The following is a 22391-nucleotide window of genomic DNA, read 5'->3' on the forward strand; positions in this document are numbered from 1 at the left end:
TCATATGCTTCAGCGTTGAGGTTATCTTTTTTCGTGTAAAGTTCAGCCGTTCTTTCAACTACTATTTGCTATATCAATTTCCGTTTAAGACTAGGCGACTTATTGCACATTTTACTGTTTAAAAAACCTGTAACAAATTCCGGAATTACGTTGCAAAATTTTACATTGTTTAATAAAAGTGATGTCCATACCTGTTTTGCAGTTCTTATGCATAACATCTACATACTTATTAGCTGCTTTCTGGGCCTCGGTTGGCACGAATTTCATAATTTTTAACATTGTTATGCAGCGACAGCAACTGATATTGTTTATATAATAATATATAGCCTACAGTTGCAGGTTAACTTTATCGTAGGCTGTGTATTCTTATACATTGATGTGCAAATATACTAGGATTTTATGCAGTGACTTCCCACCTTCCTGAGATCATTAACTCTGAGTGTCATCAGGCATTAGCTAGTTACCACCACTCCCACTCACTGCGACACTGTGTAATCAAAAGTATCTGGATGCCCAGAAAAAAATACGTTTTTCATATGAGGTGCATTTTTCTGCTACCTACTGCCAGGTACGCTATATCAGCGACCTCAGTAGTCACTGGACATCGTCAGAGAGCAGAAGGGGGCACTCTGCGGGACTCATGGACTTCAGACATGCTCAGGTGACTGGGTGCAATTTGTGCCATACGTCTGTACTACAGATTTCCCCAGTCCTAAACATCCCTAGGTCCACTGTTTCCGATGTGATAGTGAAGTGGAAACTTGAAGGGAAACGTACAGCACAAAAGCGTACAGGCCGACCTCGTCTGTTGACTGACAGAGACCACCGACAGTTGAATAGAGTCGCAATGTGTAATAAACAGACATCTATCCAAACCATCACACAGGAATTCCAAACTGCACCAGGATCAACTGAAAGTACTATGACAGTTCGGTGGGAGGTGAGAAAACTTGGCTTTCATGGTCGAGCGGCTGCTCATAAGCCACACATCACGCCGGTCAATGCCGAACGACGCCTCGCTCGGAGTAAGGCGCGTAAACATAGTACGACTGAACAGTGGAAAAACGTTGTGTGGAGTGACGAATCACAGCACAAGATGTTGCGATCAATGTCAGGTTGTGGGTATGGTGAATGCCCAGTGAACGTCATCTGCCAGCGTGTGTAGTGCCCACAGTAAAATCTGGAGGCGGTGGCATCAGCGTGTGGTTGTGTTTTCCATGGAGGGGGCTTGCACCCCTTGTTGTTTTGCGTGACACTATCACAGCACAGGCCTACATTGATGTTTTAAGCATCTAATTGCTTCCCAGTGTTGAAGAGCAATTCTGGTATGGCGATTGCATCTTAAAACACGATCGAGCACCTGTTTATAATGCACGGCCTGCGGCGGAGTTGTTACACAGCAATAACATCTCTGTAATAGATTGACATGCACAGAGTCCTGATCTGAATCGTAAAGAACACCTTTGGGATGTTTTGGAACGTCGATTTTCTGCAAGGTTTCACCGACAGACATCGATACCTCTCCTCAGTGCAGCAAGGAATGGGCTGCCATTCCCCAAGAAACATACCAAAACCTGATTACACGCATGCCTGTGAGAATGGAAGCTGTCATCAAGGCTAAGGGTCGGCCAACACCATATTGAATTCCAGCATTACCAATGGATGGCGCCACATACTTGCACCTCATTTTCAGCCAGCTGTCCGGATACTTTTGATCACATAATTTATCAGCATTTGCATCAAACTAAACTTTAGAGAGAACTTCTTTGAACATTTTTTTATTTAGTTTCTCCATGTGTTTTATTAAACCATGAACAAAACATTCAATGAGAGCTTGTTTGTAACAACCATATGTTATAGAATGATCAAGCAATTGTAAGTGCATCACAAATGCTGCCTACAAGAAAGCTATCTGTCTGCATTTGTTCTCCTCAGTAACACTCCTCTCTAGCAACACTTTCTTTGCCTGCACACTGGACCCTAAATTAAATTCAACCAATTTAAAATGTGTGGACTATACTTGTTGTTGTAGTCTTCAGTCGTGAGACTGGTTTGATGCATCTACCTACATCCTTCTGAAACTGCTTAGTGTATTCATCTCTTGGTCTCCCTCTACGATTTTTACCCTCCACGCTGCCCTCCAATGCTAAATTTGTGATCCCTTCATGGCTCAGAACATGTCCTACCAACCGGACCCTTCTCCTTGTCAAGTTATGCCACAAACTCCTCTTCTCCCCAATTCTATTCAGTACCTCCTCATTAGTTACGTGATCTACCCATCTAATCTTGAGCATTCTTCTGTAGCGCCACATTTCGAAAGCTTCTGTTTTCTTCTTGTCCAAACTATTTATCGTCCATGTTTCACTTCCATGCATGGCTACTCTCCATACAAATACTTACAGAAACGACTTCCTGACATTTAAATCTATACTCGATGTTAACAAATTTCTCTTCAGAAACGTTTTCCTTGCCATTGCCAGTCTACATTTTATATCTCCTCTATTTCGACCATCAATTATTTTGCTCCCCCAAACAGCAAAATTCCTTTACTACTTTAAGTGTCTCATTTCCCAATCTAATTCACTCAGTATCCTCCGACTTAATTCGACTACATTCTACTATCCTCGTTTTGCTCTTGTTGATGTGCATGCCGGCCGGAGTGGCCGTGCGGTTCTAGGCTCTACAGTCTGTAACCGAGCGACCGCTATGGTCGCAGGTTCGAATCCTGCCTCGGACATGGATGTGTGTGATGTCCGTAGGTCAGTTAGGTTTAATTAGTTCTAAGTTCTAGGCGACTAATGACCAAAGGAGTTAAGTTGCATAATGCTCAGAGCCATTTGATGTTCATCTTATATCCTCCTTGCAAGACACTGTCCATTCCGTTCAACTGCTATTCCAAGTCCTTTGCTGTCTCTGACAGAATTACAATGTCATCGGCGAACCTCAAAGTTTTTATCTCCTCTCCATGGATTTCAACATTACTCCGAAATTTTCTTTTGTTTCCTTTACTTCTTGCTCAATATACAGATTGAATAACATTAGGGAGAGGCTACAACCCTGTCTCACTCCCTTCCCAACCACTGCTTCCCTTTCGTGCCCCTCGACTCTTACAACTGTCATCTGGTTTCTGTACAAATTGTAAATAGCCTTTCGCTCCCTGTATTTTACCCCTGCCACCTTCAGAATTTGAAAGAGAGTTTTCCAGTCAACATTGTCAAAAGCTTTCTCTAAGTCCACAAATGCTAGAAACGTAGGTTTGCCTTTCCTTAATCTTTCTTCTAAGATAAGTCGTAAGGTCAGTGTTGCCTCACGTGTTCCAATATTTCTAGGAATCGAAACTGATCTTTCCCGAGGTCGGCTTCTACCAGTTTTTCCATTCATCTGTAAAGAATTCATGTTAGTATTTTGCAGCAGTGACTTATTAAACTGATAGTTCTGTAATTTTTACATCTGTCAACACCTGCTTTCTTTGGGATTGGAATTATTATATTCTTCTTGAAGTCTTAGGGTATTTCGCCTGTCTTAAACGTCTTAATCACCAGATAGACTTTTGTCAGGAATGGCTCTCACAAAGCCGTCAGTAGTTCTAATAGAATGTTGTCTACTCCCGGGGCCTTGTTTCGACTCTTCACGCAGTATCGTATCTCCTATTTCGTATTCATCTGAATTCTCTTCCATTTCCATAATATTGTCCTCAAGTACATCGCCCTTGTATAGACCCTGTATATACTCCTTCCATCTTTCTGCTTTCCCTTCTTTGCTTAGAACTGGGTTTCCATCTGAGCTCTTGATATTCATACCAGTGGTTCTCTTTTCTCCAAAGGTCTCTTTAATTTTCCTGTAGGCAGTATCTACCTTACCCCTAGTGAGATAAGCCTCTACATCCTTACATTTGTCCTCTAGCCATCCCTACTTAGCCGTTCTGCACTTCCTGTCGATCTCATTTATGAGACGTTCGTATTCCTTTTTGCCTGCTTCACTTACTGCATTTTTATATTTTCTACTTTCATCCATTAAATTCCATATTTCTTCTATTACCCAAGGATTTCTACTAGCCAGCGTCTTTTTACCTACTTATCCTCTGCTGGCTTCGCTACTGCATTCCTCAGAGCTACCCATTCTTCTTCTACTTTATTTCTTTCCCCATTCCTGTCAATTGTTCCCTTATGCTCTCCCTGAAACTCTGTACAACCTTTGCTTTAGTCCGTTTATCCAGGTCCCATCTCCTTAAATTCCCTCCTTTTTGCAGTGTTTTCAGTTTCAATTTACCGTTCATAACCAATAGATTGTGACCAGAGTCCACATCTGTCCCTGGAAATGTCCTACAGTTTAAAACCTGGTTCCTAAATCTCTGTCTTGGAATTATATAATCTATCTGATACCTTCTAGTATCTCCGTGATTCTTCCATGTGTACAACCTTCTTTTATGATTCTTGAACCAAGTGTTAGCTATGATTAAGTTATGCTCTGTGCAAAATTCTTCAGACGGCTTCCTCTTTCATTTCCCACCCTCAATCCATATTCACCTACTATGTTTCCTTCTCTCCCTTTGCCTACTCTCGGATTCCAGTCACCCATGACTATTAAATTTTCGTCTCCCTACATTACCTCAATAATTTCGTTTATCTCATCATACATTTCATCAATCTCTTCATCTGCGGAGCTAGTTGGCATATAAACTTGTACTACTGTAGTAGGTGTGGGCTTCGTATCTATCTTGGCCACAATAATGCGTTCAGTATGCTGTTTGTAGTAGCTTACCCGCATTCCAATTTTCCTATTCATTATTAAACATACTCCTGCATTACCCTTATTTGATTTTGTGTTTATAACCCTGTAGTCACCTGACCAGAAGTCTTGTTCCTCCCGCCACCGAACTTCACTAATTTCCACTATATCTAAATTTAATCTATCCATGTCCCTTTTTAAATTTTCTAAATTACCTGCCCGATTAAGGGATCTGACACTCCATGCTGCGATCCGTAGAACGCCAGTTTTTTTTTCTGGTAACAACGTCCTCCCGAGTAATCCCCGCCTGGAGTTTCGAATGGGTGACTATTTTATCTCCAGAATATTTTATCCAAGAGGACGCCATCATCATTTAACCATACAGTAAAGCTGCATGCTCACGGGAAAAATTACGGCTGTATTTTCCCCTTGCTTTCAGCCGAACTTACTGTTAGTAATGCACTTGACTGCTGGACTCCTTAATTCATAATTGGCAGAAATTTGAACACCTCAGAATGCCAGTGCTTTTGTCTGTGCAGTGTCATTAATAATAATGATAATAATAATAATAATAATAATACTGTGAAGGCCATACAGCTATGTAGTAGCCATTAAATTGTTACTGTTGTGATGTCAATTAGTTTGTTTATTATTGTGAAATGAATAACGAGGCAGTTTCTGGTCCATTGCCGGATCTACTTACAAATCATAGAAGGTATTTTTATAGATAACATTGTACATGTGATATATATGTCTAAATTTTAGTGTCATAGATGCATGGTACAAACTATACGTGTAATGGGTGCATTATAAGATGATGATGATGATCAAACACAATATATTTCACAAGCTGCAATCTACACCAAATTATGTGGCATATCACTCTAGTATTCAAAAATGTAATTATTGATAACGTGTTTAATCAGTATTAAAGTCTTACAAAATAGTGATAATACTATTGGTCTTTCAAAAATAATGTAGTTTTGTGATTGAAATACAATTCAATCCCCTTTTTTTTACCGCTCAGATAATTGCAGTTCACCCTTGTGGTTGGAAACCACATACTTCATCGTGTGTAAATTGAAAGAAAAATATACAGTATTGAACTTAATCTTGCCAATGTATTGCCTATATTCTTTATTATTTTATTCCCACTGAATTTTCATGTTTTTAATGTAAATGATTTTGTTATTCATTAGCCATCGCAATATTTTCCTTACTTGGTGAGTGTAATCAGTACTTGCATGAGATAATCTGTTCTAGACAGCTGGGTCCATTATTAGTACAGATGCACAGTGGTGGACCACCAACCCCTCAGTCTGTAAATCCACAATTTGTCTTGGGGTTCGAGCATTAGCTCAGTCCCCAATAAATCCTACAACCAATATGAAATCATTAATACAACACGTCATGAAGAATTACTCTTCTCAGGGCGAAGAGGTCAGCTTGCGAACTCTATACGAAATTCATCGTGTTTTGTAGCATGCATTAGTGCTCACGGCAACATTATGATCACTTGAGGTGACAGTCTTAGTAATTGACAAAGTTTCGTTTTGCCTACGTTTGATGAAGTCGAACAACTTGTGGAAGTCTATCGTCTAACTGTGTTATACTAGTTTCTGAAATTGATATCTGATCATAATTTGATCACGTTCCAAACAAGTTGTGTCTTTTATTCCTCCCCGAAGTTTCTTTTCAGTTCCAAGGGAATAGGGCACAGTTAAAAAAAATTGGTACCGTGATACGGCACTTGTAAGCAATAAAAATAACTTGCGTACATTAGAAAACGATAGATTAGTCACACTTCAGTATATTTACCCGTTCCATGTATGTTATGTATATTATGGGTGTCCATTTCATGCTGTATTACCCTGTACAAATGTAACTAACTAGCAGCACTGAAAAAATTTTACATTTTTGATTATGCTGTCTACACCTCTGTTGATGTGGAGTTATGCTGTAGATTGGTGTGCATTAACGCCATATGATATGTTGTGGTTGTAGAAATAGGACATTTTCTTATTTATTACACATTAAAATATCTGTATTAATTTAATCATTTCATTTTTAAAATATTATCTACAGATAACGAAAATACAAGTTCCCGTTTCATTTTAAAATGTACTGTAATGCGTATAGTAGAGATTACTTCTGTAATCCTTTTTTACGATACCTTCATACTGATTTTTAGGTTACATTTTTGAATACATGATAAGATTTGGGGGTAGCTAGTAAAATCCATAAATTTGGGTGCAGATTTTTGAAACTTTACTTTCCATGTGATATTAATTACAAGTTGTTGTCACTTTTTTCCTCCAACGATGTATAGGCCTTGTCGCTTGTAATAAATATCCAATAGATTTGTCTCACGTATTTGTCTTATTTCTTGGCTACAGGACAATAGCCGACAGGAAGCTTCACACAGGTTATAAATGGTGGTGTATCGCATTTGCATTTGATACAGTCTCTCCCAGATGATAGAAAATAGTCGCCAATCTTCAGCTTGTGGTCTCCAAAGGCGCACTGCCCACCTGCAATGTTTCAAAGTCGTAAGTACATCGTTATTTATTGATTGTAGATAAACAAATATGTAGTCTAAGCATAGGTATACTCGTGGAGAAAAAGTATTAAGCTGAAAACTGTAACTCATTGAATTTCCATAGGCATACGCTGCACGTAGTGAAGGCCCGACTGGTGCCGTGCCCATTTCGAAACACAAAGAGAGAATGACTGTAATTTCAATAACATAGAAGTGTTGTTTGCTAAATTCTGAGTTGACTGCTACTAAGTACAAACCTGTCAGTTAATTAATTACAAAGCTATAAAATTCAATTAATCTTTTTATCTACCAAGACTAATCATCTCTGACCAACAGATCCACCCGATGACTTCCCTGCTTAGAGGAATATCGATTGGAGGGGACACAATAATTTTTCCGTTCTTCAGTTAATCTAATAAGTAGGCAAGATGGCAGATATTCTCAACATTTAGAGCTTTTACATTCGAATGTAAGCAGCAGCCATGTTGAGGTGCAGGAACATCAACAGTGTTCGGAGAACGGGTGCCCATGAAGATCTCCCAACTTGAATTTCAAATGGCGATACCATCCCGCCTTTCTTGGGACACGGCGACCATTACCTCCTCCACTCATGGTTAAGTTGGCTGTGGGAACCTTTTCATCACACGTGGAAGCACACTATCAAATGTGCGACAAATAACAAAGAGCCGCCCTCCGTCCGCGTTTCGAGTGCTGTCAGTTGTATTTGTAACACATATCTCTTTACTGACTGCAGACTCTCGGAAGCTACCACCGATTCATAACACTTCTCTTGCTTTCATACTTGGGAGAAAGCTGGTACGAAGACCGGCTAGTATTACACAATACGGTTAGTGGCAGGAATCCAGCAGCAACCACAGTGGTTGCTAGCATGCAATCACTCAGATTATATCGAATGCATTCGTTACCGTGACTCCAACGGCAGTCATGTGATAAGATTCAGGTACTGCCCCTGGTGATGCAGTCGTCTCAGAACTCATGTCTTGCAACTCTCGATTTCGCCATTTATCTCTTATACAATGAGGTGTCAAAAGTAATTGGATAGCGATATGAACATACATGTGTGGCGGTAGCCCCGTGTAAGCAAGGTATAAAAGGTCAGTGCATTGGCGGAACTGTCATTTTTGTACTCAGGTGCTGCGTTTGAAAAGATGCCCAATGTGGTTATGGACACACGACGGGAATTGACAGACTTTGAATGCGGAAAGGTAGTTGCAGCTAGACACATGCGACACTCCGTATCTGTAATTGATAGGGAATTCAGTATTCCGTGATACACAGTATCAAGAGTGTACCGAGAATACCAAATTTCAGGCATTACCCCTCATCACGGACAACACAGTGGCCGACGGCCTTCACTTAATGACCGAGAACAGTGGCATTTGTAAGTGCTAACAGACAAGCAACACTACGTCAAATAACCGCAGAAAACAATGTGGGGCGTACAACGAACGTATCCGTTAGGACAGACGGCGAAATTTGGCCTTCATGGGCTACGGTATCAGATGACCGACGCGAGTGTCTTCGCTGTCAATACGGCATCGCCAACAGTGACCCTCCTGGATTCGTAACCATATCGGTTCTAGTCTACTGAAAAACCGTGGCCTGGTCAGATGAGTTCCGATTTCAGTTGGTAAGAGCTACGGTAGGTTTCGAGAGTGGTACAGACCCCACGAAGCCATGGACACAAGTTGTCAACAAGGCAGTGAACAGACTGGCAGTGCCTCTATAATGCTGTGAGCTGTGTTTACATGAAATGCGTTGCGTCCTCTGGTACAACTGGACCGATCATTGACTGGAAATGGTTATATTCGGCTGCTTGGAGACCATTTGCAGCCGTTCATGGACTTCATGTTCCCAGACAACGATGATATTTTTCTGGATGACACTGCACCACGTGACCGGGCCACAACTGTTCGCTATTGGTAGGAAGAATATTCTGGACAATTCGAGGGAATCATTTGGCCACCCAAATCGCCGGACATAAATCGCATCGAACATTGGTGGGACATAGTTGAGGAGACAGCCCATGCACAAAATCCTGCACCGGCAACACCTTCGCAATTATGGACGGCTATAGCTGCAGCATCGCTCAGTATTTCTGCAGGGCTTCCAGTGACTTGAATCCGTGGCGCACTACACCGGGCGAAAGGAGATATGACACGATATTAGAAGGTATCCCATGACTTCTGTCACCTCATTGTAATCGGTTCTCGAACTCTATTGGGACTGGCCTACAGTATTGTTAGCTTTCACTGTGCATTTAATGTACTTCTTCTCGTCGAATTTCCTGTCCTACAGCACGCCGGCATCTCCTTAAGGCACTCAATATCCTGCTCGGGAAAACGTGTAACAGTGCTACCTCATATTTGTATTTTTTTTAGTTTTAATGTATTTTAATTAACTTTACTCATTGTCTTTCTTTGAGCGCAGATTTGACCCATGACCCTTTGTCATTGATTATTTTATTGCTTCTGGGAGATACGCCTGCAGTAGGTGACGAGAAGTCTTCGCATCCACCAGCAGCAAGATCAGCATATGAGTAATCCTCTTTGCTCGATAGGGAAACAGTATTAGCACCGTAATTTCTTAGACTTTCCCGGCGATTTTGTGACATCTCGTGTAATCGGGTGTACTGCCGGTGGTCTGAGTTTATCTAGTCTACTACTCTGTAGGAATCAGCATGGGTTTCGAAAAAGGCGACCGTGTGAAACCCAGCTCGCGCTATTTGTCCACGAGACTCAGAGGGCCATAGACACGGGTTCCCAGGTGGATGCCGGGTTTCTTGGCTTCCGCAAGGCAATCGATACAGATCCCCATACTCGTTTAATGAACAAAGTAAGAGCATATGGACTATCAGACCAATTGTGTGATTGGATTAAAGAGTTCCTAGATAACAGAACGCAGCATATCATTCTCAATGGAAAGAAGTCTTCCGAAGTAAGAGTGATTTCAGGTGTGCCGCAGGGAAGTGAGGTAGGACCATTGCTATTCACAATATACATAAATGACCTTGTGGATGACATAGGAAGTTCACTGAGGCTTTTTGCGGATGATGCTGTGGTATACCAAGAGGTTGTAACAATAGAAAATTGTACTGAAATGCAGGAGGATCTGCAGCGAATTGACGCATGGTGCAGGGAATGGCAACTGAATCTCAATGTAGACATGTGTAATGTGCTGCGAATACACAGAAAGAGATATCCCTCATCATTTAGCTACAAAATAGCAGGTCAGCAACTGGAAGCAGTTAATTCCATAAATTACCAGGGAGTATGGACAAGAAGAGAATAGAAGCTTTCGAAATGTGGTGCTACAGAAGAATGCTGAAGATTAAATGGGTAGATCACATAACTAATGAGGAAGTATTGAATAGGATTGGGGAGAAGAGACGTTTGTGGCACAACTTGACCAGAAGAAGGGATCGGTTGGTAGGACATGTTCTGAGGCATCAAGGGATCACCAATTTAGTACTGGAGGGCTGCGTGAAGGGTAAAAATCGTAGAGGGAGACCAAGATATGAATACAGTAAGCAGATTCAGAAGGACGTAGGTTGCAGTAGGTACTTGGAGATGAAGAAACTTGCACAGGATAGAGTAGCATGGAGAGCTGCATCAAACCAGTCTCAGGACTGAAAACCACAACAACAACCTGGGAGTACGCATTAGGAGTGATTTAAAATGGAATGATCATATAAAGTTGATCGTCGGTAAAGCAGATGCCAGACTGAGATTCATTGGAAGAATCTTATGGAAATGCAATCCGAAAACAAAGGAAGTAGGTTACAGTACGCTTGTTCGCCCACTACTTGAATACTGCTCAGCGGTGTGGGATCCGTACCAGATAGGGTTGATAAAAGAGATAGAGAAGATCCAACGGAGAGCAGCGCGCTTCGTTACACGGTCATTTAGTAATCACGAAAGCGTTACGGAGATGATAGATAAACTCCAGTGGAAGACTCTGCAGGAGAGACGCTCAGTAGCTCGGTACGGGCTTTTGTTAAAGTTTCGAGAACATACCTTCACCGAGGAGTCAAGCAGTTTATTGCCCCCTCCTCGTATATCTCGCGAAGAGACCATGATAAAATCAGGGAGATTAGAGCCCACACAGAGATATACCGACAATCCTTCTTGCCACGAATAATACGAGACTGGAATAGAAGGGAGAAGCGATAGAGGTACTCATAGTACCCTCTGCCACACACCGTCAGGTGGCTTGCGGAGTATGGACGTAGATGTAGATGTAGATGCAGGACCTATATCTGCTAAGATCAGCAGAATACTGAAAAAGCATAGTATCAAGAGTGTCTTCTGTCCACCAAAGAAGATCAGGGCGCTTCTTGGAACGGTGAAGGATGATCTGGGATTGAGAAAACCTGGTATCTACCATATACCAAGTGAATTTGGTATGTCTTAGATTGGCCAGATCACCAGCACCGTTGATAGAAGATGTAAAGAGCACCAAAGGCCACTAAATCACCAAAAGCAGAACATTGTTTGGAACTTGAGCACACCATGAATTATCATAAAACCAGGATCTTATCTCATACCCCCAAATTTTGGGGCAGCGTCATCACTGAATCGCTCGAAATCAAGATGACAGAGAACTTGATAAACCGGGAAGCTGGATACCAACTCAGCATGGCGTGGAAACTCGGCTTTCGACCTATTACAAAAACAACGTAAGAAAACTCAAGACCAGGGGATAGACAGGGGCGCTGGAAACAGTCGGAACGGTCACCAAGAGCAAACGCAGCCTGTCGACAGTGTGAGGAACGCTCCTGGCCGGCGCGGATATAGGAGGGTACTCCATGAAACGGCCTCCACGGGGGAAAACAGCGGAACCGGGCGCGGACGCAAGACGGAACATCTGGCGACCAACCGAGACGGTGGCAGCGGGACCGGACGGCGTAGGGAACGCCAGACACCACCCAGACATAAATACACGGTCAGCCTGTCGTTCATTCACAGGAAGCACCTGATGAAGACGCTGAGGTACGACGTCGAAATATTGTGTTAGAAGAAACACAGACCACCGACAGCCGGCCGAAGTGGCCGAGCGGTTCTAGGCGCTTCAGTCTGGAACCGCGCGACCGCTACGATCGCAGGTTCGAATCCTGCCTCGGGCATGGATGTGTGTGATGTCCTTAGGTTAGTTAGGTTTAAGTAGTTCTAAGTCCTAGGGGACTGATGACCTCAGATGTTAAGTCCCATAGTGCTCAGAGCCATTTGAACCAACAACTGACAGAATTAGCACTAAATATTCCGTTTTATTCTCTGTCGCAGCAGTCGCGGTGACAGTTAAGATCACTCATAGCACCTTACATTCTTCAGCCCCTACAAAGTCAAACTAGAAATTAGAACTGCAACACATGCTAAAATTGACTAAAGCTGAAATCTCTTGGCAAGTTGTTCAAATGTACGTGTGAAATCTTATGTGACTTAACTGCTAAGGTCATCAGTCCCTAACCTTACACACTACTTAACCTAAATTATCCTAAGGACAAACATACACACACACACACATACACACACACACACACACACACACACACACACACACACACACACACACACACACACGCACACACATCCCCGAGGGAGGACTCGAACCTCCGCCGGGAGCAGCCGCACAGTCAATGACTGCAGCGCCCTAGACCGCCCGGCTAATACCGCGCGGTTCTTGGCAAGTCTTTGAGTAGGAGGATAAAGGCATTGGACTGTTAAGTGTACAAAAACAAGGGCACTGCTCTAATAACGTGAGCTTTAATTTTGGGTGCATTTTGTAAAATTGAAAATAATAATTCCTTTGTATGTGAAGTAAGTAATTACAGTACTGCCATTAGTACGAGTGAGACATTTGTGTCACTCTTGCCTTACTGTTGACAGTATTTGTGGCAAGCACTTGGAGCCGTCAACGTAGGATTACTCATTTTCCATTTATGTAGGTAATGTGTTTACATCGAATTATCGTCTATTCACAATATGTACATGATACAGGAATAACTGGTCCACTTCGAGAGAGATTTATGATTCTATGTTTGGAATTCATCCGGTGTGTAAAATAATCTTCGCAGACGCAAATTCCCCAGAAGTCCTTAAATATCTGCTGTTACCGAAGAGAAATTGAATAACAGAAATTGTCTAACGTTTGTTTCTACTCTTTGGATGAGTTGCAAATGAACCAGTAGTTCACAACGTATGCTCCTGGAAAGCTGAAGCACAAATAGTATCCATAAGGTATTTGCTGTTGTTAATTAAAGCAATACGCTACATTGTATTCTCTTGCCTTTCACCAACACTGATGAAAAATACCTAGACGTTCCTATCTAGCACGTAGATGACCATTACATGTCGCGAGAACGGGCCAGCCAGTGTTAGAGAAGGGGGATATTATGTTTCCAATAAAGCAGCAGAAAAGCAGAATGCGTCTGCCAGGACAGCTCACTGTCTTCGAACGTTGACTAATCATTTCATGTCGCCTGAGTAACAAACCCATCAGGGGCATTTCAACCCTGCTGAAGCTGCATGCCGGCCAAGGTGGCCAAGCCGTTCTAGGTTTAAGTAATTCTAAGTTCTAGGGGACTGATGACCTCAGATGTTAAGTCCCATAGTGCTCAGAGCCATTCCAACCATTTTGAAGCTGGACAAGTCGACTGATGGTGACGTCATTGTGGAGTGATAACAACCGCAGCTAATAAACCATGACCAGGCAGTGCTCTTCTACTGACGGACAGTGACTGTCGAGCATTGCCGACGGTGACTGTAAAAAATCGTATGACATTAGTGAAAGGAATCACTCGTGAGTGCCGAAGTGCTGGCCGCAGAACAGCTAGCACAATGACTGACGGGAGGGAGTTAAGAAGAATGAGGTACAACAGTCGAACAGGTTCTCATAAGCCACGCATGTCTGTAGACAGTGCTAAGTGAAGCTTGAGGTGGTATAAAGAGCAACACCAGTGGAGAGTGAATGACTGGAAACCAGTGATTTGGAGTGATGAACCACAATATATCCTGTGGCAATCCGATGGAAGGACATGAGTTTTCCGAATTCTTGAAGAACGTTATCTGACATCTTGTGTAGCCCAGCAGTGATATACAGAGGGAGCACGGGTATGTGTTTCGTGGTTATTGCGCTTCTGAAAACATTAAATGCTGAGGGATATGACCACATTTTATGGCACTGTGTACTGCGTGCAGTAGAGGAGTAGTTCGGATACGATGGTTGTATCAGTGCACCGTGTCCTAAGCAGCAACTGTGAGACGTTGGTCTGTGGACAAGAGAAAGTCCTGAAGTAGCTGCTGGTAAACCTTTTGGGATGTAAGATCGTGGTCCAAGAAACACTTCTGTTCCTGACAATTCGTCCAAGACTGCACTGGACATACTCAGAGGCACTCTCCCGCTGTCTTGACGACTGACTGTCGAACGCCCGAGAGCGACATAAATCCTGTAGGAAAGGGGCGGTGGTGGAAGTAACACGTGGTGAGCAGAGATAATCCTTGTCAGAGATAACAATTAACTATCGATTGTCATCTTGTCAGAGATAAAACTGTCTAGCGATTCTGCAGAACTACCGTCCATATGTCCCTAAGTTTCATTACCTCCTCTTTCCTATTAAAATTATCCTGATGATTACAAATTTCAGTGGCTTCTCTGCATAGTCATAGCTAATAATCTGACGTTGTAGCTAAAATTTCTGTTTCAGAACACTTCGTTGTTTCCTGATTGAACAGCATGTTCTGCTACAGCCGATTTGTCTATTTTTCCTAGTCAGCAAAGACTTTAATGCTCTTCTAGCCGTGTATTTACGCTCTTCTTGGTGGTTCCAATATAAAATTTACCACACGTACACGGTATTTTATATACACCACAAGACAAGTATGAACCACAATATCGGAAAAATACAGTTTCTCTCCCTTTTATTAAAAAAGTAACGGATCAGATCTTTAAGATTTTACAGAAACATGACATCATACCGGTCCTTAGATCAGCAAAGAAAATACGTCAAGCACTCCGATCTGTGAAGGATAAACACCCTTCTCTGTCGACAAGTGGTGTATACAAAATTCCATGTACGTGTGGTAAAGTTTATATTGGAACCACCAAGAGGAGCATAAATACAGGGCTAAAAGAACATAAAAATCTTTGCTGACTATGGAAAATAGACAAATCAGATGTAGCAGAGCATGCTCTTCAGTCAGGATACCACGAAGTGAAGTTTTCTGAAACAGAAATTTTATCTACAACGTAAAATTATTTTCATCGACTATGTAGAGAAGCCACTGAAATTTATAAGCGTCAGGATGATTTTAATAGGAAAGAGGAGGCAATGCAACTTAGCGACATATGGACGGTAGCTCTGAAGAATTGCTAGACAGTTTTGTCTTTGTCAAGACGACAATCGATAGTTAAGTTTAACCTCTGACAAGGATTATCTCTGATTATCACATGTTATTTGACCACGCCCCCATTCCTACAGTATTTACGTCGCTTTCGGACGTCCGACCAGTCAGTCGGCAGGACTCAGTGGAGGGGCACCTTTGAAGATGTCCAGCGCAGTACTTGACGAATCGTCAGGAGCAGAAGAGTTTCTTGGACCACGTCCTTACATCCCGAAAGGTTTACCAGCAGCCATGTCGTTCGGTCGTGAAAGCCTTCATTGTATAAGTCCTGAAGTGCTCAGACTGCCGATATGAAACCAGTGGACAAATTTGGTATGACTTAGAACACCGACTTTGCTCCACACAACAGCAACCATCATCAGTAGCTTCTCTGATTTCAGATCATGAACGATAATGAGCTGCCATTCCTTCACAGACATTCTGACTGAGCACTGAAAGTGTCCCGAACATACTTCAAGACGTCATAAAGATGTAGGGTAGACACATCCTATATTATTACTCACTAATGAATGTATTATTACTTTTGATCATATACTGTATCTTAATAGTCCTTCCTCCTGTCTACATATATGTTCTATCAAATGCTGGCCATCAAAGGACTCTTCGCATTTAATCAGAAAACCAATCGGAATAACCGCATTTGCACGAATGGTGTTTGGCTTAAATTTAATCAATGTAAATATCTGTGGCGTGGACCCATTGCTGGTATGTAAAATGGAACCATCAGTTGGTTTTTCTTAGTTCACCACAAATAATTCAGGTTGCTCCATAATCAATGTTTTCTAGATCAATATCGATATCTGTTTGATCCTATGTGACATCAATGGACGATAAATGCTCAGAGTTTAACGAATGGCTCGACGGCTGTTTCTTTTGAATAAGAATTAAGAGTTTGGTGCTTTAAGTTTCGGTAACTTTTCTTTCTCCTACCGTTGATGGCCTCATTTGCCTTCTTTTTCTTCTTCTTCCTACTTTGTTTTAATTAATCTTACTTTCGTTATCTTAGCCTCTCTCCAATACGGCATCTTAACAAACATCGGTATTTTTAATTCAAACAACGTTCGAGGTAAATACCTCATCGGAAAACAAGAATGGGAATAAATGAAGGACACTTACTGCACAAACGCCGATACGAAGTGACATGAAAAATTTATATGCAATGGACTTCAAAACACACGTTTGCTCATGATCCACGTTACGAATGGCTGTGTAAAATGTCGGAGTTGGCACAGACAGATAATCGATAGAAGTCTGTTATGATGTAAGTGCAAGTCTTTCATCCAGCATAATCTGGGTAAATTATCAAATTAGTTCTCTTATCTGACTCTCCCCTCCTTTTTTTAAGGTAGGCTGTGATCTTTGTAGAATGTTTATATTGGATACTACGGAAAATACCTGAACTTTAGAGTTTCATGATGATTTGTCGACTTCGGATCCTGATCAATATAAACTCATTGCATTTGCTGCTGCACGAAAAGGTAGTTATTGTATTCTGTAGTGTCAAAGAGCGAAACATCGTTATTTCTGTTTTTCTAAATGCTTACACTGAAATATTTTAGAGACTGACCTTCATTTGGTGTTGAAGACACAGAATGCTGCACTGCAATAGGATCAGCGGAAGCTGCGAAAAGAATAAAACATGTAAATGAATCGTTTGCTATAACGTAGAAAACACAATATATTAGAAACTGTTTAGTATATAAAGAGATTTGTAATGTGAGTGAACTAAATACCTTATGTTGTTCACACAAATAAAACTGTACTGATGGTACTTGAATCTGGACCTTTTTTTACTTTGTTTTGTAAATCATAAGTTAGAACTGAAAACTACCACAAGTTAACTTGCAGCTACTTACGGCAGTGGTAGTCATGAGCGCAGCATGCGTCGTCTTCGTCGAAAATTGGCGCACATTTTTGTAGTTGAGAAACCGTCCACCACAGACTGTAGTCGCAGCTTTGTCGGCGACACCAGGGCTCTTTTAGACTCCCTGTAACATTAGTTTGAAAAATATTTAATAACTGCTGAGACGTGAATAAATTAATAACCTTCGTAAACAACATATAAGTCCTGCAGTCACTGTGTGGGCCAGTTTCCGTGTGTTTCTATTGCAGTCTACAGTCCACAGAATGCGCCGATGTTCTCCATGCTAGTGTAAGTAGTGAAAGTCTCTTGATCTCCACATAAGTACTCGACATACCTCTGCTTTAGCCTTCGTACTGTTTAGCCTCTGTCTACAACACGCCCCCCTCCAGCCCCTCTCTCTGCCACCTCTTCCATTAACAAATTAACAATTGTTGGTATTGGTGCCCCAAGTTGTGTCCTATAAACTGATCCCTTCTTTTACTCGCATTGTGCTACGAAGTTCTTTTCCTCCTGGTTGGATCCAGTTCCTCTTCGTTGGTTACCCATTCATCTGCAGCATCCCATTTCAAAACCTTTACAACTCGTGACTACTCAGAGCACCTTCTACAGAGATAATGTTCACTCATCTTGCACGGATTTCTCCTTCTGCAGTCCGATCCACACACCTTCCCTGTTAAAAATGAATGAGGTTCTTCTATTGAAAAAGTAGAACCAGTAGCAGTATACGAATGTAATGGGTGCAACAATTGTTTTCAGCATCAGGTTAACAGAGCGATTGATTGAAAGGTAGTTTGTGAGTGAAAACTTAGATATATTGGCACTTGTTTGCAACAAAAGACACTGCCAAGCCCATAATAATCTTAAGTTCTAGTCTGAACACTCACTTGCAAATCACAATAACTCTAATAGCCAGCGTACGGTAACCAACAAAACCCGTTACCAAAATGATTACTTCTCTGCCTCGTGATGACTGGGTGTTGTGCGACGTCCTTAGGTTAGTTAGGTTTACCTAGTTCTAAGTTCTAGGGGACTGATGACCATAGATGTTAAGTCCCATAGTGTTCAGAGCCATTTGAACCAAAATGATTACGAAACGGATTATCTATGACAGAATGCTCGCTGAAATATTACACAACTTGAACCGTACGTGTGTTCTGCATGCAGTCCCGCCTTGTACAACACGCCATGCAGATTTTGGCTTCTAAAAAACCCACAGTTTACATATTAAAATCGGAATTTCATGTGTTCCTTTTTCTCGCACGTTTGAATCCACTTTACGGCATTCCAGGTCATGTTTTAATAATTATTCTGTAAAATTATCACATTTATTCAGAACTCCTTATATCTGCATCAGAACATGGATGAGGTGTGAACTGACTCTTTCGTCTTCGCAAAGCAATTCGTTAGCGCACAAAGTACGCATGGACTTACTATCATCTGATTGGCTGATACACATCTTAGCCAGTCCGATATTGGTATTAAACGGATCAATGCCACGTCTTTTACATTTAACGATTACAACTTTTATGAACAGTTCACCAAATGGACAAATTTAGAAACTCCACAAAAATCAAAATAACTCGCTCTTTAAACAATAGAATTATCGTAAATTTTTTCTTGTTTTCCTAATACCATAAACCGGCTAGTTGTACATTACAAAATTCCCCTGAGAGTAAAATTCACTTTCTCTGCACAAAAATGGCTCTGAGCGCTATGGGACTTAACTTCTGAGGTCATCAGTCCACTAGAACTTAGAAGGACTTAAACCTAACTAACTAAGCTAAGGACATCACACACATCCATGCCCGAGGCAGGATTCGAACCTGCGACCGTAGCGGTCGCATAGTTCCAGACCGTAGCGCCCAGAACCGCTCGGCCACCCCGGCCGGCTTTCTCTGTACAGTCGTGGTTATCACGCTACCGTGTACTCAATTAACAGACATAAAAATCTTCCTTTAACATTTTATTCTCCATTCAGACCATCATTCACATCAATAAACAAATTAGCAATAAGTAATGACAGTCGTAATAATTTCAATATTACAGTTCTATTCCCAAAATAGGTTTTAGCTATTTGATAATTTCATAATTCGTAAGAAGCTGACACCTTTCCACCAGAGACGCAACTACTTGCAGCTAGCTACTGGATGTCAGAGCGCATTCGTAATGCGTGAAATGTGACTCATTGTCTGAAACTGTCTGTCCGCTACCGTCTCTCACTTAACATAGGCGCGATATGAAGACTTCGCATCACTTAGGTACATTGTTACGACTTAGCTTCAGAAAGACCTTCACAACCAGCCAAGGAATGGCTGGGCGGGCCATCAATGTAGTTCTGCAGCTGGGCGATGAAGCAGTACTGCATCCGCACCCAACAAAAGCCCAATTTCACCGTAAATGGTGCACCGGATTGCTACGTACCATGGCACTACACGATGTTTCCATTGCCGACGACGTTTCATGAAACAAACGGCTGGAGCGAGTATGAATTAGAGATGGGACCAGCCGGTTAAAACAGATACCAGTATTTTAGTTCTGAATAAACTGTATTTTTCGGTATTTGTTCGGTCCCAGTTACAACAGGTGTTTTTTTTTTATATTTTGCTAATAACCGGGCAAAAAACCGAAATATCAATGAGCCAATGTAGGAGTGCAACTTTTTTGGTTTTTAAATAAATCTTTTAAAAACATGCAGTATTAATTCGTAACATTTCCATTGCTTTGAAATATTGCGCTATTATAAATGGCTCTGAGCACTATGGGACTTAACATCTGAGGTCATCAGTCCCCTAGAACTTACAACTACTTACACCTAACTAAGCTAAGGACAACACACACATCCATGCCCAAGGCAGGATTCGAACCTGCGACCGTAGCGGTCGCGCGGTTCCAGACTGAAGCGCCTAGAACCGCTCGACCACTTCGGCCGGCTGCGTTATTATAGAAAATGGTTTAAGCGATCAGTGCTATTTTAATAACAATGCCGATAGAAAGGTGCAAGAAACACAAGGCGTAAACTGGTACAGCATTACAGAGACAATGATGTAGCTGTCACCAAGTGGTGTGGCCTTTTGGGTGGTACGCAAGTACATGCGGTGTGCGAGACTTACCGTAAATAGTCTAGGCGTTAGATGTGTTACAGAATGCTGTCCTAAGTCTGGAAGTATTTTACGAAGTGCGGTGTAAATGAAGTACAATGCTCCACTTGCTTTATAAGATTAAAAATTGAAGAAGCCAAAACAAACCTGCGACACCTTGTCAGCAGAAAAACTTAAAATTTAACAATCCTTTAATAGTTTACAATAAAAATAGAAAGTAGCTGGTCTGTTGCCTGTGCCTACATGATATGCATTAATCTGCTTGTAAACCTCGAAAACGGAGTGGTCAGGGCGGCAGAATGTCAGTCCTAACGGACCGGGTTCGATTCCCGGCGGATTAGGAGATGTTCTCCGCTCCGGGACTGGGTGTTGTGTTGTTCCAGTCTACTTCGACTAACAGGGGCATTCAACACCACATCAAATTACGCACTATGTGTCGTCATGGGAATCTTCCCGTATCGCCATCAGGTACCGCGCAGCAATGTACTGGCTTAGGATGGGGAGAATAGACCAGGTTCGGCAGATCACTGGTGTACCGATTGAGACTACACGCCAACTCAGAGCATGGCGAGTGGATACCTGGCAGAGCGAGTGGGCCAACAGCGATAAGGGCCGCCGTGTTTACAACTTCTTCCCTGACATCGGGGAAAGACTAAAACTAAAACATATCGATCCCAGCCGCGGTATGGTACATTTCATCACAGGACATTGCCCTTATTCCGCGCACCTGTAGAGCTTGAGTCTGCAGCAGACTAATACACTCCTGGAAATGGAAAAAAGAACACATTGACATCGGGGTGTCAGACCCACCATACTTGCTCCGGACACTGCGAGAGGGCTGTACAAGCAATGATCACACGCACGGCACAGCTGACACACCAGGAACCGCGGTGTTGGCCGTCGAATGGCGCTAGCTGCGCAGCATTTGTGCACCGCCGCCGTCAGTGTCAGCCAGTTTGCCGTGGCATACGGAGCTCCATCGCAGTCTTTAACACTGGTAGCATGCCGCGACAGCGTGGACGTGAACCGTATGTGCAGTTGACGGACTTTGAGCGAGGGCGTATAGTGGGCATGCGGGAGGCCGGGTGGACGTACCGCCGAGTTCCTCAACACGTGGGTCGTGAGGTCTCCACAGTACATCGATGTTGTCGCCAGTGGTCGGCGGAAGGTGCACGTGCCCGTCGACCTGGGACCGGACCGCAGCGACGCACGGATGCACGCCAAGACCGTAGGATCCTACGCAGTACCGTAGGGGACCGCACCGCCACTTCCCAGTAAATTAGGGACACTGTTGCTCCTGGCGTATCGGCGAGGACCATTCGCAACCGTCTCCATGAAGCTGGGCTACGGTCCCGCACACCGTTAGGCCGTCTTCCCCTCACGCCCCAACATCGTGCAGCCCGCCTCCAGTGGTGTCGCGACAGGCGTGAATGGAGGGACGAATGGAGACGTGTCGTCTTCAGCGATGAGAGTCGCTTCCGCCTTGGTGCCAATGATGGTCGTATGCGTGTTTGGCGCCGTGCAGGTGAGCGCCACAATCAGGACTGCATACGACTGAGGCACACAGGGCCAACACCTGGCATCATGGTGTGGGGAGCGATCTCCTACACTGGCCGTACACCTCTGGTGATCGTCGAGGGGACACTGAATAGTGCACGGTACATCCAAACCGTCATCGAACCCATCGTTCTACCATTCCTAGACCGGCAAGGGAACTTACTATTTCAACAGGACAATTCACG

General features: G+C 42.7%; 1 protein-coding gene across 1 annotated transcript in view; it reads right to left on the reverse strand.

Annotated features, from left to right (window-relative positions):
• Nucleotides 1-5424: 5424 nt before the first annotated feature.
• LOC126336478 (uncharacterized) overlaps nt 5425-22391 on the reverse strand; it is a 57140-nt gene continuing 40173 nt past the window's right edge. The window contains exons 6-8 of the mRNA XM_050000219.1: nt 17544-17675; nt 17255-17308; nt 5425-7259 (exon numbers count right to left, since the gene is read on the reverse strand). Of these exons, the coding sequence (XP_049856176.1) occupies nt 7108-7259; nt 17255-17308; nt 17544-17675 (338 nt within the window). The 3' untranslated portion in view covers nt 5425-7107. The remainder of the gene's footprint in view (nt 7260-17254; nt 17309-17543; nt 17676-22391) is intronic.

The sequence above is a fragment of the Schistocerca gregaria genome, chromosome 2, assembly GCF_023897955.1.
Source record: "Schistocerca gregaria isolate iqSchGreg1 chromosome 2, iqSchGreg1.2, whole genome shotgun sequence".
Lineage (NCBI taxonomy): Eukaryota > Metazoa > Arthropoda > Insecta > Orthoptera > Acrididae > Schistocerca > Schistocerca gregaria.